Raw genomic sequence first — 16,830 nt, 5'->3', positions numbered from 1 at the left:
CTATATAATTATCAAACATACATTAGTAATGGAAAGGAAACAGACTCTTTGTTTAAGTATTAAAATACTCCTTTAGTAATACAATTGCAGACAGAAGTTGGTACAGTGTAGAGGAGTGATTATTTGCTGCATAAAACACATCCTTTGTTCATGTCAAAATGTACATTCTGTTTTCACAGTGGCAGGGACACAGTCTAATGGGTTATTTTTCTTCAATGGGGAAGAAGATGAAATTGAGCGTTGGACTTGTAACCGAAAGGTTGCAAGTTCAAATCCCCGAGCTGACAAGGTACAAATCTGTCGTTCTGCCCCTGAACAGGCAGTTAACCCACTGTTCCTAGGCCGTCATTGAAAATAAGAATTTGATCTTAACTGACTTGCCTAGTTAAATAAAGGTAAAATGAAAATAAATAAATAAAAATGCAGGGTCTGACAGAGTAGGCTACCCAACAGAGTCCTCCTCTTCTGGACTCCCTTACGTGGATACACAGCACCCTGTACAGTGAGCACAAAAACAATTGCGTATTTCAACACTGCTCATACCATATATACAGTATCAACCATGACAGGAGTACTTTGTCTTTAGGCTACTCAAGAAGTTTGTCACTTACCTTTAATATATTTCATTTTCCAGATGCAGCATATTACGATAAATAACGTCAGGCCTATTCCAAGGACTATCACAACGATTGTGATTAGATTAGGATCAGACTCTGTCGAAATAAAAACAGGGAACAAACTGATGAGTCCCAAAACAATATATGCACTTTACCCTGTTTCTTCTCATAATTTAATTAGATAGTGTTTCTAAATTGTTCTACTTTTTTGCTTAATTTAATCAATAGCAAAAAATTATGTAACTAAATGCTGTCTGTGTGGGCTGTTCCTGTCGATAAATATGACTGTTTTATCTGGTGTCTAGCCCACAGCGCTGGAAGAATAGAAGTGACAGGGGATCCAAGTAAACTAATTAACCAGTCCAATAACAAAGAAAATGTTGCACATTACCATTAATGACATACCTACAAACTGAAGGCAGAGTGTTTCAATGTTGAGTTTGGTTGTCTGGTTGCTGACTGGGTTGGCAGCCACACAGCTGTAGATATTGTTGTCCTGTAGCTTTATCTCCAGAGGGAGAGACAGGTTGGTGGAGAGGTCAGGGCTGCTGGTCTGGTTGAGTCTCTTCTCTCCTCTGTACCAGGACAGGGTCATGTCTCTCCGGTTCTCCACAGAACACACCACTGAACAGCTCCCCTTCTCTGATGAACTGTCCAGAAAATCACCTTGAGGGATTTTTCTGACTTGAGGAAGTGGTACTGGAGCTGGGATTTTTTTAATTAAAACAATGATTCAACACAGATTCATGTCATTAATATTGGTCCTCTGGGTAGGAGGACAACTCTCTCTAGTAACAAAATTGTGGTGAGCACATTCCGTTTTTCATTTATCACTTTGGTGCAATTTTCACAAGTATGTGGTACATTTTCACAACTTTAAGCACAAATCTAAACAGATCAAAACTGCTCAATTCAAAACTAAGCACATTCTCAATTGACTGAGTGCAACAAACAGTCACTTGTTCACTGCACAAAATCACCCTTTCAATTTGCATTCATATTCAAAGTATTTGCTCGTCACAAAGCAATACTTGGTGTGACGTTGACACAGTGGTAGGATTTTAGAGTGAGGAGGCAACAATGCGGATCTAGTTTTTCTTGCCAGACAGGCTTTTAATTTAGAAAGTGAAGAATTATGCCGTTGACTGAACACAACATACAAACAAAAATAACATACAGCTCCTACCTCCTCTGGCATAAACTGATGCCATTATACCCGTAGGCTACACTGAATAAACTATGAGCTCGAACGCACCCACTGTTTGACAGTCAAAACTCGTACCAGGAAATGAACAATAAACAAGGGAATCGTTTAATATTAGTTTTGATATACCTCCACGTTTTAATTGTTATATATGATCACATTATAGTTGTATGTTTCGATAAGTATGCCTAGGCTAAATACATGATCAGACAGAGCATTTTAGGCTTCGGAGCAAAGCACAACATGAGGTTTTGCGCGCACAATCCAATTGTCTGCGTTCGACCACAAAATCTAAACATGGTTATTTTATCTGACAGGTGATCAAAAAACAAGACATCGGATAACATGGCTAACCCCACATTATTACAAGAACATACATGTGATTCGCCTAAACGGTTTCCATTCTCAATGTCTGGTTAGGCCTATTCATAATACGGCTTTAGATTCGGTGACTGAGGACATAATAACAATCGCAACAATGGTGTTGTAAATATCAGAATTGAATTGATACACTATAAGATTATGATTTTAGCTGATGATACTGTAGCAGTTACAGTGACACGTCACAAAAGTTTATATTGTGCAATGTTGCTTGGGGCAGAAATGGCATACAGTACACCACATCAATTCCATTTACTGTAGGCTTCTGTTTTACAATTCATGCCACAATAATCCTATATTTCACTTTTTCTTCTTCGTTTGTACTCTATAAGGAAACTGTTTCTGTAAATCCCCAAAAAATCTCAACATGCTCCAAAATTTTATACAAAAATGGGAAATGTTATTTATCCTCTATTTTTTATTCTATTCAGCACTTCAAAAATATCCGTTTTGAAAATTGTATAATGTATTTTGTGCTATTGGATTAAATGTTACAATAAAATTACTAATTGGTGATCCTGTATCATTCTCTGATATACAGTATTGGTGACTAAATCCAATGTTCATGTTGTTTTCTGAAGAAAACATGATTTTTCATGAATGACTCAGGGTTGAAAGATGTTTTGACCTCAAATGAATCCTAATTCAAAAGTTCTGAACATAAGACAGGGGGCATTACAAGTGTTGTACCAAGAGTTTTGAAAATATACCTTACATCTGAAAAATGTGCCAAAGTGATTAAAAAAACTGCAACAACATTATAATATAGCCTATTATATAATCATTTTTATTATTATGTATTATAATACTAATAATAATAATAATATAGTGCCTATAATAAGTATTTTATTGTGCTACAAAATGGGATGGATTGAATTATATATATTTTTTAAATTACCTTCAATTTACTAGGCAAGTCAGTTAAGAACAAATTCTTATTTACAATGACAGCCTACACCGACCATTTCCTGACGACGATGCACCAATTGTGCGCAGCCCTTTGGGACTCCTAATCACGACCGGTTGTGATACAGCCTGGATGAGGTATTGAACATTTCTCTGGTCTGTGTGGTTGAATCGGTGCTTCAAATTCACTACTCAACGGAGGGACCTTCAGATGTTGTATGTAGCTATCAGGTACACAGGAAGGGATAGTCATTCAAAAATCATATTATTATATTATTTCACACAGAGTATGTGATTTGTTAGGCAAATTTTAATCCTGAACTATTTTAGGCTTCTCCTAACAAAGGGGTTTAACATTTTTTACAGAGTTTTCTTTTCACTTTGACATCATGGAGTATTTTGTGTAGATTAATGACAAAACAATCCTATTGGTCTAAATCCATGTCAACCCCACTTTGTAACACAACAAAATGTGAAAAAGTCCACTGGGGATGAACATTATAGACACTGTGTAATGTTTTGTGTCACACCTATTACTGTATGGTATGGGCATTGGGTCCCACTTGAAACCCTGTTATATATAAAAACCAATACTCACCATAGACAGTTAGATAGAATCTCTGAGATGTTTTGTGTGTATTGAAAATGTCTAGCTGATAAACTCCAGAGTTGTTGAGGGTGAGATCTCTGATGCTGAGAGATCCAGTTTCTCTGTCCAGCTGCAGTCTGTCTGGGAATCTTCCTTTGATTTCTGTGATGTTCTCTCCTCTGATGACCTGACTCTCAACTATTGAGGTGTTTGGAATGACTGGACCAAATAACCAAAATATCTTATCAGCCTGTAGTCCAGTTAGTCCAGTGTGTAGAGTGACAGACTGCCACTCTCTCCCTGTCAATGTATTGACTTCAGCATTCACAGCTCCCAACAGATCTGGAATCAAACAAATAAAATATGAATGTGTTGTTCAGTAGCAAAGACAAAGGGCACAAATCATACTGTTTGTGTGTATCAAGGTTATTATAGTTTTGTTTTAATTTGAAATTCAGTTTACCTTAAGTTTGTTTTCAGATCCACTTTACTAGTTTTTATTTAGTTTAAGTTTAATAAAAACATGTATTTTTAGGTTTAATGTTATAGGTTAGGTTTAAAGGTAGACTCAGCAAGATTACGTAGACACCACAAACTAAACTGTAGTACTGGGTCTATTGCCACAACCTAGGGCCCGGTTTCCCAAAAGCAGTAAAAAGTTCATCAGTAGAACCTTCATAGGAACATCTTTAAAATCTCCGAGCTGTTATTCCAAAGCAAACTCTAATAGGCTAGCCTACACATTATGAGGAGACCTGCCTGTAAATTACAGAAGTAACGAATCAAATTAAAGTGTATTTGTCTCGTGCGCCGAATACAACAGGTGTAGAGACCTTACAGTGAAATGCTTACTTACAGGCTGTAACCAGCAGTGCAAAAAGGTATTAGGTGAACAATAGGTAATTAAAGGAATAAGAACAACAGTAAAAAAGACAGTGAAAAATAACAGTAGCGAGGCTATATACAGGCACCGGTTAGTCGGACTGATTGAGGTAGTATGTACATGTAGATATGGTTAAAATTAAAATGACTATGCATATATGATAAACAGAGAGTAGCAGCCATGTAAAAGAGGGGTTGGGAAGGCACACAATGTAAATCGTACGGGTAGCCATTTGATTACCTATTCTGGAGTCGTGTGGCTTGGGGGTAAAAACAAACACCAACACGAAGTACAATTTTTATAGGAATAGCCTACTTACCGATGATGAAAAGTACTGATATTCCCAAATATTGAAGCGTTGTCATTTTATAGTTCTCTATTACTGGGACGTCATAGGTTAGGTCTCTTCACGGCCGCTTTATTTGCTCTACGCTTTCAGGCGGGCGCACCTTTAATAGTTGAAGTTAGGGCAGTTAGGCACCTCCCTCTTTTTTCCTTTTTTTTTTATAGAATGTTCCAGTGTTCATGGTGGCGCTTTCGGGTCACTACTTTCACCTCTTCCTTATATCGGCGGATTCCAGAAAGGGTTCGCTTGGTAATGTTAGTGTATAAGCGCAGAAGTATAGGCTACCCGCAGCTATTCAATAGTTTAGAGCAGCTAGCTAGCCTCTCCATCCGGGTGCTCTGCTGTACCATCTCGTTTGTGTTTCGTCCTTGTTTTTATTACTTGTGACAGTGTGCCAACCTGTGCCATACTCAGTTTGGTCTAGCGGTATTGCGGCGCTGAGGGTTTGTTTTAGTTGTCTGTGAAGACAGCGAGATGACGTAGATGCACAAAGTAAACTGGGTCAATTGCCACAACCTGGTCCCGGTTTCCCAAAAGCCAAAAGAAGTTCATCAGTAGAGCCTTCATAGGAACATCTTTAAATCTCCGAGCTGTTTCCCAAAGCAATCTTTATTATTGTTGCACTTCAAAAAGCTCGTAATCTAACGATGATAACTTCATAGTCGACCACATCTAAAGTTGCCACTCTTTGCAATTGATACATGCCAGCAATGTATAAAAATATGGTTGAAATTAAAACCGAGATGATTCCATGCCATGGTCAATCAATGGAGTTTTCAGAATTACGGCACAAACCGTAAATCTCTTACCAAACTTTGCTTCTGCGCCGTTCAAAGACCGACTACAGATGGATGCTCAGACTGGATCTCTCTCACCATCAGAAACCTCACCATCAACGACACTGGACTTTATCAGCTTCAAATCATCAGTGAACAGGTCACCTACCACAATTTCATTTTCACAGTCGACATGAGTATGTTTTAAATCAAGTCAAGAGACTAGTTTTCAATCAACATCGAACAAGATCTGTATTCAGAATGACATTGTTCATGGTAAACACACACATTCTCTTTCCTTTTGTTCATGATAAATGTGACCTTTAGTCAATGTTGTGCCCAATAATCACTGTAATAACTGTTGGTCTCCTGGTGTCCCAGCTTCAGTGCCTACTCCTAACATCAGAAACACCCCACATAATCCCTCAGTCGACAGTCGGTTGGTCAGTGGGAGCTGTCCTGTGGTGTGTTCTGTGGTGAACGGGAAAGAAGTAACCTTGTCCTGGTACAGAGGAGAGAAGAACGGGAAACCCATTCTCCTTCTGAATGGCACACATACATAATCCATATCTGAAGGCTTTATAAACCATCCTTCTTTAACCTGTCTCCTCACCTTCATCTACACTGATTGAAGTGAATTTAATAGGTGACATCAATGGGTGACATCAATTGCCTCGTTAAATAAAGGTTCAATACAAAAATATGTATAAAAAAAACAAGGGATCGAAGCTTTCACCTGGAATCCCCTGGTCAGTCTACAGTATGTCATGGAAAGAGCATGTGTTGTAATCTCAGTGTATGTCATCATGGTAACCAATTTTCAACATAGACAAACCTTGTTTAACATATGTTGATTTTGTACTTTTGAAACGACATCAGATCGTCAACGTTATACTCACTATCAGAAAAAAAAACAATAGGCTGGGCAACAGCTCCTACTGGAGAGTTAATCTATATACAGCTACCCATTTGGTCTCCCATCCAGGGTCTTTTAATTAAACCCATCTTTGATATTTGTCACTGACTATTACCAATGTGCTATTGTGAGAATGATTGAGAGATCTCTTAATAACTAAATAGATACACGGTTGCTTTCGAAGTCATTCCAAAGGATATGTTTAACATAGCAAATGAAACGTAACCATACTTTATTAATCATTTATCAATTATACTATTTAGGCCTTTATAGCATTTGCAAAGCCACCAAAAGCTATATTTTATTATTCGACAAAGGGTCCAACTAAAAATAAAGAATACATATAGGCCTTGGGTTTGAAGCTTTGGTTGATTTATCATTTTAACATAATTGACATGTGGTATTCACGTCTCCATCTCAACCAAAAATTAAGAGTTAGTACTAAATCAAACCAATCAAACATTAAATGCACCTTAAATCAAGTTTGATTTGATTTAGTGCTATTTTTTAACGTAGATTTTTGGTTGAGATGGAGATGTTAATCTGACGCATCAATTATTAATTTGTACACGAACTGGAATTAAAGCCAGACTAAGACAAAATATACATCTCCTTCAAAAGTTGATATTTGGTTGCATTGGCAACCAAACACAATTCAATATCACTTTTGCAATACAGTAAATAGCCTATTAACTTGTCGACAAGTTTACAAGTGATATGTTGGATTTACATCTCCAAATAAACCAAAAATTGTAAAATAATAGTTTTGAGCCAGTGGCTCAGATGAAACTATCCTACCATTAGATATATACAGTATATTTAAAATGTTGATATTTGGTCCCGATGTCAACCAAACACAGTTCAATATGACTTTTGTAATACAGTAAATAGCCAAAAGTTTAAGGGCAATTCCACCACTTTTCAACCTCATTTTCATTTTCTCCATCACAATTCCAGTCTCTACATATGTGAAAATGGTGCATGTATACGTTTTGTGGAAAAAATATATACATTTATTCATGTGATGGCATCGGCGGTGGTCTAAGGCACTGCATCGCAGTACGAGCTGTGGCACTAAAGATTCTGGTTTTGAATCCTGGCTCTGTCGCAGCCGGCCGCGACCAGGAATCCCATGGGGCGGTGAACAATTGGCCAGCAGGGATGTCTAACTACCAATTGGATACCGACAAATGGGGTAAAAAAAATCATATATATATATTTTTTTAAAGTTAAAACATTTATAAAACAGTGATTTTCAAACATGAGAATCGCAGTGAAGTGAGGAGCACCACGATGTCACAGAAGCATTTTTTTAACCACAGATCATAGAAGTGCGCTGTAGAAACTGGTTTGCTACTGGAAATCATGAATATAAGGTTGAAAAGTGGTGGAATTGTCCATTAAGGCTATCTTTCAAAAAAATAAAAAATATTTATTCAACTGTTGGTCAATTTCTTCAACAAATGATCAGGTCTATATAATTATCAAACATACATTAGTAATGGAAAGGAAACACAGACTCTTTGTTTAAGTATTAAAATACTCCTTTAGTAATACAATTGCAGACAGAAGTTGGTACAGTGTAGAGGAGTGATTATTTGCTGCATAAAACACATCCTTTGTTCACGTCAAAATGTACATTCTGTTTTTACAGTGGCAGGGACACAGTCTAATGGGTTATTTTTCTTCAATGGGGAAGAAGATGAAATTGAGCGTTGGACTTGTAACCGAAAGGTTGCAAGTTCAAATCCCCGAGCTGACAAGGTACAAATCTGTCGTTCTGCCCCTGAACAGGCAGTTAACCCACTGTTCCTAGGCCGTCATTGAAAATAAGAATATGTTCTTAACTGACTTGCCTAGTTAAATAAAGGTAAAATGAAAATAAATAAATAAAAATGCAGGGTCTGACAGAGTAGGCTACCCAACAGAGTCCTCCTCTTCTGGACTCCCTTACGTGGATACACAGCACCCTGTACAGTGAGCACAAAAACAATTGCGTATTTCAACACTGCTCATACCATACAGTATCAACCATGACAGGAGTACTTTGTCTTTAGGCTACTCAAGATGTATGTCACTTACCTTTAATATATTTCCTTTTCCAGATGCAGCATATTACGATAAATAACGTCAGGCCTATTCCAAGGACTATCACAACGATTGTGATTAGATAAGGATCAGACTCTGTCGAAATAAAAACAGGGAACAAACTGATGAGTCCCAAAACAATATATACACTTTACCCTGTTCCTTCTCATAATTTAATTTGATAGTGTTGCTAAATTGTTCTACTTTTTTGCTTAATTTAATCAATAGCAAAAAAAGAATGTAACTAAATGCTGTCTGTGTGGGCTGCTCCTGTCGATAAATATTACTGTTTTATCTGGTGTCTAGCCCACAGCACTGGAAGAATAGAAGTGACAGGGGATCCAAATAAACGAATTAACCAGTCCAATAACAAAGAAAATGTTGCACATTACCATTAATGACATACCTACAAACTGAAGGCAGAGTGTTTCAATGTTGAGTTTGGTTGTCTGGTTGCTGACTGGGTTGGCAGCCACACAGCTGTAGATATTGTTGTCCTGTAGCTTTATCTCCAGAGGGAGAGACAGGTTGGTGGAGAGGTCAGGGCTGCTGGTCTGGTTGAGTCTCTTCTCTCCTCTGTACCAGGACAGGGTCATGTCTCTCCGGTTCTCCACAGAACACACCACTGAACAGCTCCCCTTCTCTGATGAACTGTCCAGAAAATCACCTTCAGGGATTTTTTTGACTTGAGGAAGTGGTACTGGAGCTGGGATATTAAATTCAAACAATGTTTTAACACAGATTCATGTAATTAATATTGGTCCTCTGGGTAGGAGGACAACTCTCTCTAGTAACAAAATTGTGGTGAGCACATTCCGTTTTTCATTTATCACTTTGGTGCAATTTTCACAAGTATGTGGTACATTTTCACAACTTTAAGCACAAATCTAAACAGATCAAAACTGCTCAATTCAAAACTAAGCACATTCTCAATTGACTGAGTGCAACAAACAGTCACTTGTTCACTGCACAAAATCACCCTTTCAATTTGCATTCATATTCAAAGTATTTGCTCGTCACAAAGCAATACTTGGTGTGACGTTGACACAGTGGTAGGATTTTAGAGTGAGGAGGCAACAATGCGGATCTAGTTTTTCTTGCCAGACTGAGGCTTTTAATTTAGAAAGTGAAGAATTATGCCGTTGACTGAACACAACATACAAACAAAAATAACATACAGCTCCTACCTCCTCTGGCATAAACTGATGCCATTATACCCGTAGGCTACACTGAATAAACTATGAGCTCGAACGCACCCACTGTTTGACAGTCAAAACTCGTACCAGGAAATGAACAATAAACAAGGGAATCGTTTAATATTAGTTTTGATATACCTCCACGTTTTAATTGTTATATATGATCACATGATAGTTGTATGTTTCGATAAGTATGCCTTATCATTTTAGCATTTTAGGCTTCGGAGCAAAGCACAACATGAGGTTTTGCGCGCACAATCCAATTGTCTGCGTTCGACCACAAAATCTAAACATGGTTATTTTATCTGACAGGTGATCAAAAAACAAGACATCGGATAACATGGCTAACCCCACATTATTACAAGAACATACATGTGATTCGCCTAAACGGTTTCCATTCTCAATGTCTGGTTAGGCCTATTCATAATACGGCTTTAGATTCGGTGACTGAGGACATAATAACAATCGCAACAATGGTGTTGTAAATATCAGAATTGAATTGATACACTATAAGATTATGATGTTAGCTGATGATACTGTAGCAGTTACAGTGACACGTCACAAAAGTTTATATTGTGCAATGTTGCTTGGGGCAGAAATGGCATACAGTACACCACATCAATTCCATTTACTGTAGGCTTCTGTTTTACAATTCATGCCACAATAATCCTATATTTCACTTTTTCTTCTTCGTTTGTACTCTATAAGGAAACTGTTTCTGTAAATCCCCAAAAAATCTCAACATGCTCCAAAATTTTATACAAAAATGGGAAATGTTATTTATCCTCTATTTTTTATTCTATTCAGCACTTCAAAAATATCCGTTTTGAAAATTGTATAATGTATTTTGTGCTATTGGATTAAATGTTACAATAAAATTACTAATTGGTGATCCTGTATCATTCTCTGATATACAGTATTGGTGACTAAATCCAATGTTCATGTTGTTTTCTGAAGAAAACATGATTTTTCATGAATGACTCAGGGTTGAAAGATGTTTTGACCTCAAATGAATCCTAATTCAAAAGTTCTGAACATAAGACAGGGGGCATTACAAGTGTTGTACCAAGAGTTTTGAAAATATACCTTACATCTGAAAAATGTGCCAAAGTGATTAAAAAAACTGCAACAACATGGCTAGCATTATAATATAGCCTATTATATAATAATAATTATTATTATTATGTATTATAATACTAATAATAATAATAATATAGTGCCTATAATAAGTATTTTATTGTGCTACAAAATGGGATGGATTGAATTATATATACATTTTTAATTACCTTCAATTTACTAGGCAAGTCAGTTAAGAACAAATTCTTATTTACAATGACAGCCTACACCGACCATTTCCTGACGACGATGCACCAATTGTGCGCAGCCCTTTGGGACTCCTAATCACGACCGGTTGTGATACAGCCTGGATGAGGTATTGAACATTTCTCTGGTCTGTGTGGTTGAATCGGTGCTTCAAATTCACTACTCAACGGAGGGACCTTCAGATGTTGTATGTAGCTATCAGGTACACAGGAAGGGATAGTCATTCAAAAATCATATTATTATATTATTTCACACAGAGTATGTGATTTGTTAGGCCAATCTTAATCCTGAACTATTTTAGGCTTCTCCTAACAAAGTGGGTTGAACATTTTATAGAGTTTTCTTTTCACTTTGACATCATGGAGTATTTTGTGTAGATTAATGACAAAACAATCCTATTGGTCTAAATCCATGTCAACCCCACTTTGTAACACAACAAAATGTGAAAAAGTCCACTGGGGATGAACATTATAGACACTGTGTAATGTTTTGTGTCACACCTATTACTGTAAGGTATGGGCATTGGGTCCCACTTGAAACCCTGTTATATATATTAAATATAAAAACCAATACTCACCATAGACAGTTAGATAGAATCTCTGAGATGTTTTGTGTGTATTGAAAATGTCTAGCTGATAAACTCCAGAGTTGTTGAGGGTGAGATTTCTGATGGTGAGAGATCCAGTTTCTCTGTCCAGCTGCAGTCTGTCTGGGAATCTTCCTTTGAATTCTGTGATGTTCTCTCCTCTGATGACCTGACTCTCAACTATTGAGGTGTTTGGAATGACTGGACCAAATAACCAAAATATCTTATCAGCCTGTAGTCCAGTTAGTCCAGTGTGTAGAGTGACAGACTGCCTCTCTCTCCCTGTCAATGTATTGACTTCAGCATTCACAGCTCCCAACAGATCTGGAATCAAACAAATAAAATATGAATGTGTTGTTCAGTAGCAAAGACAAAGGGCACAAATCATACTGTTTGTGTGTATCAAGGTTATTATAGTTTTGTTTTAATTTGAAATTCAGTTTACCTTAGGTTTGTTTTCAGATCCACTTTACTAGTTTTTATTTAGTTTAAGTTTAATAAAAACATGTATTTTTAGGTTTAATGTTATAGGTTAGGTTTAAAGGTAGACTCAGCAAGATTACGTAGACACCACAAACTAAACTGTAGTACTGGGTCTATTGCCACAACCTAGGGCCCGGTTTCCCAAAAGCAGTAAAAAGTTCATCAGTAGAACCTTCATAGGAACATCTTTAAAATCTCCGAGCTGTTATTCCAAAGCAAACTCTAATAGGCTAGCCTACACATTATGAGGAGACCTGCCTGTAAATTACAGAAGTAACGAATCAAATTAAAGTGTATTTGTCTCGTGCGCCGAATACAACAGGTGTAGAGACCTTACAGTGAAATGCTTACTTACAGGCTGTAACCAGCAGTGCAAAAAGGTATTAGGTGAACAATAGGTAATTAAAGGAATAAGAACAACAGTAAAAAAGACAGTGAAAAATAACAGTAGCGAGGCTATATACAGGCACCGGTTAGTCGGACTGATTGAGGTAGTATGTACATGTAGATATGGTTAAAATTAAAATGACTATGCATATATGATAAACAGAGAGTAGCAGCCATGTAAAAGAGGGGTTGGGGAGGCACACAATGTAAATCGTACGGGTAGCCATTTGATTACCTATTCTGGAGTCGTGTGGCTTGGGGGTAAAAACAAACACCGACACGAAGTACAATTTTTATAGGAATAGCCTACTTACCGATGATGAAAAGTACTGATATTCCCAAATATTGAAGCGTTGTCATTTTATAGTTCTCTATTACTGGGACGTCATAGGTTAGGTCTCTTCACGGCCGCTTTATTTGCTCTACGCTTTCAGGCGGGCGCACCGTTAATAGTTGAAGTTAGGGCAGTTAGGCACCTCCCTCTTTTTTTTTTATAGATTGTTCCAGTGTTCATGGTGGCGCTTTCGGGTCACTACTTTCACCTCTTCCTTATATCGGCGGATTCCAGAAAGGGTTCGCTTGGTAATGTTAGTGTATAAGCGCAGAAGTATAGGCTACCCGCAGCTATTCAATAGTTTAGAGCAGCTAGCTAGCCTCTCCATCCGGGTGCTCTGCTGTACCATCTCGTTTGTGTTTCGTCCTTGTTTTTATTACTTGTGACAGTGTGCCAACCTGTGCCATACTCAGTTTGGTCTAGCGGTATTGCGGCGCTGAGGGTTTGTTTTAGTTGTCTGTGAAGACAGCGAGATGACGTAGATGCACAAAGTAAACTGGGTCAATTGCCACAACCTGGTCCCGGTTTCCCAAAAGCCAAAAAAAGTTCATCAGTAGAGCCTTCATAGGAACATCTTTAAATCTCCGAGCTGTTTCCCAAAGCAATCTTTATTATTGTTGCACTTCAAAAAGCTCGTAATCTAACGATGATAACTTCATAGTCGACCACATTTAAAGTTGCCACTCTTTGCAATTGATACATGCCAGCAATGTATAAAAATATGGTTGAAATTAAAACCGAGATGATTCCATGCCATGGTCAATCAATGGAGTTTTCAGAATTACGGCACAAACCGTAAATCTCTTACCAAACTTTGCTTCTGCGCCGTTCAAAGACCGACTACAGATGGATGCTCAGACTGGATCTCTCTCACCATCAGAAACCTCACCATCAACGACACTGGACTTTATCAGCTTCAAATCATCAGTGAACAGGTCACCTACCACAATTTCATTTTCACAGTCGACATGAGTATGTTTTAAATCAAGTCAAGAGACTAGTTTTCAATCAACATCGAACAAGATCTGTATTCAGAATGACATTGTTCATGGTAAACACACACATTCTCTTTCCTTTTGTTCATGATAAATGTGACCTTTAGTCAATGTTGTGCCCAATAATCACTGTAATAACTGTTGGTCTCCTGGTGTCCCAGCTTCAGTGCCTACTCCTAACATCAGAAACACCCCACATAATCCCTCAGTCGACAGTCGGTTGGTCAGTGGGAGCTGTCCTGTGGTGTGTTCTGTGGTGTGTTCTGTGGCGAACGGGAAAGAGGTAACATTGTCCTGGTACAGAGGAGAGAAGAACGGGAAACCCATTCTCCTTCTGAATGGCACACATACATAATCCATATCTGAAGGCTTTAAAAACAACCCTTCTTTAACCTGTCTCCTCACCTTCATCTACACTGATTGAAGTGAATTTAAATAAAGGTTCAATACAAAAATATGTATAAAAAAAACAAGGGATCGAAGCTTTCACCTGGAATCCCCTGGTCAGTCTACAGTATGTCATGGAAAGAGCATGTGTTGTATTCTCAGTGTATGTCATCATGGTAACCAATTTTCAACATAGACAAACCTTGTTTAACATATGTTGATTTTGTACTTTTGAAACGACATCAGATCGTCAACGTTATACTCACTATCAGAAAAAAAAACAATAGGCTGGGCAACAGCTCCTACTGGAGAGTTAATCTATATACAGCTACCCATTTGGTCTCCCATCCAGGGTCTTTTAATTAAACCCATCTTTGATATTTGTCACTGACTATTACCAATGTGCTATTGTGAGAATGATTGAGAGATCTCTTAATAACTAAATAGATACACGGTTGCTTTCGAAGTCATTCCAAAGGATATGTTTAACATAGCAAATGAAACGTAACCATACTTTATTAATCATTTATCAATTATACTATTTAGACCTTTATAGTTTTTGCAAAGCCACCAACAGCTATTGTTAAAAATTCAACAAAGGGTCCAACTAAAAATAGATAATACCTTTAGGTCTAGGGTTTCAAGCTTTGGTTGATTTCTAATTTTAACATAATTGATATGTGGTATTCACGTCTCCATCTCAACCAAGAATGAAGAATAGGACTAAATCAAACCAATCAAACATTAATTGCACTTTAAATAAAGTTTGATTTGATTTAGTGCTATTCTTTAACTGTGATTTTTGTTTGAGATGGAAATGTGAATCTGACGCGTCAATTATTAATTTGTAGGCGAACTGGAATTAAAGCCAGACTAAGTCAGTGGCACAAAATATACATCTCCTTCAAATGTTGTTATTTGGTTGCATTGGCAACCAAACACAATTCATAATCACTTATGTAATACAGTAAATAGCCTATTAATGTGTCGACAAGTTAACAAGTGATATGTTGGATTTACATCTCCAAATAAACAAAAAATGGAAGTTAAATAATAGGATTGAGCCAGTGGCTCAGATGAAACTATCCTACCATTAGATATATACAGTATATTTTAAATGTTGATATTTGGTCCCGATGTCAACCAAACACAGTTCAATATGACTTTTGTAATACAGTAGGTAGCCAAAAGCTTAAGGGCAATTCCACCACTTTTCAACCTCATTTAAATTTTCTCCATTACAATACCAGTCTCTAACATATGTGAAAATGGTGCATGTATACGTTTATATATGTGGTGGCATCAAAGGTTTCAAACATTTAGGGCCTACTGAGTGGCGCAGTGGTCTAAGGCACTAGAGATTCTGGTTTCGAGTCCAGGCTCTGTCACAGCCGACTGGGAAAGCCATGGGGCGGCAAACAATTTGCCCAGCGTAGCCTGATTTAGGGGAGTGTGTGGCCAGCAGGGATTTTCTTGTCCCATTGTGCTCTAGCGACTCACTCCTCTAGCGTGATGGGTGCAGTGCACACTGACACTATCACCAGGTGTATGCGGTTTCCTCTGACACAGTAGTGTGGCTGGCTTCTGTTTGCTCGTCACAATGCAATACTTGTTGTGACGTTGTCACAGTGGTAGGATTTTACAGTGAGGAGGCAACAATGCGGATCTAGTTTTTCTTGCCAGAGTGAGACTTTTAAATTTAGAAAGTGATGAATTATGCCGGTGACTGAACACAACATACAAACAAAAATAACAAACAGGATAATCCCCAAAACATTATCATATAGCTCCTGCCTCCTCTGGGATAAACTATTTCCTTTATACCCGCAGGCTACACTGAATAAACTATGAGCTCGAACTGTTTGACAGTCAAAACTCGTACCAGGAAATGAAAAATGATCAAGGTAATCGTTTAATATTAGCTTTGATATACCTTCACGTTTTAATTGTTATATATGATTACATTGTAGTTGTAAATTTCGATAAGTATGCCTAAGCTAAATACATGATTAGACTGAGCATTTTAGGCTACCGAGCAAAGCACAACAAGAGGTTTTGCGCGCACAATCCAAGTGACTGCGTTCGACCACAAACTCTAAACATGGTTATTTTATTTGACAGGTGATCAAAAAACAAGACATTGGATAACATGGCTAACCCCAAATTATTACAAGAACATACATGTGATTCGCATAAACGGTTTACATTCTCAATGTCTGGTTAGGCCTATTCATAATTCGGCTTCAGATTAGGTGACTGAGGACATAATAGCAATCGCTACAATTGTGTTGTAAATATCAGATTTTAATTGATACACTTTAATCTGATAATTTATGCTGATGATACTTTAGCAGTTACAGTAACACGTCACATAAAAGTATATATTGTGTAATGTTGTTTGGGGCAGAAAATACATTCCTTTTATTGTTGGCT

At 37.5% G+C, this 16,830-nt stretch overlaps 1 protein-coding gene across 1 annotated transcript; it reads right to left on the bottom strand.

Annotated features, from left to right (window-relative positions):
* Nucleotides 1-326: 326 nt before the first annotated feature.
* On the bottom strand, nucleotides 327-13,103 carry LOC109900419 (uncharacterized). The gene is made up of 8 exons (XM_031836687.1): nucleotides 12,996-13,103; nucleotides 11,803-12,135; nucleotides 9,113-9,412; nucleotides 8,701-8,802; nucleotides 3,707-4,039; nucleotides 1,023-1,322; nucleotides 612-713; nucleotides 327-495 (listed from the first exon to the last, which is right to left on the bottom strand). Exons 1-8 carry the CDS (start codon nucleotides 13,039-13,041, stop codon nucleotides 476-478), a joined length of 1,536 nt encoding a protein of 511 aa, XP_031692547.1. The 5' UTR covers nucleotides 13,042-13,103; the 3' UTR covers nucleotides 327-475.
* Between the last annotated feature and the right edge of the window lie 3,727 nt (nucleotides 13,104-16,830).

This window comes from Oncorhynchus kisutch, linkage group LG12 (genome assembly GCF_002021735.2).
Source record: "Oncorhynchus kisutch isolate 150728-3 linkage group LG12, Okis_V2, whole genome shotgun sequence".
Lineage (NCBI taxonomy): Eukaryota > Metazoa > Chordata > Actinopteri > Salmoniformes > Salmonidae > Oncorhynchus > Oncorhynchus kisutch.
This window is presented reverse-complemented; position numbering and strand designations above follow the sequence as displayed.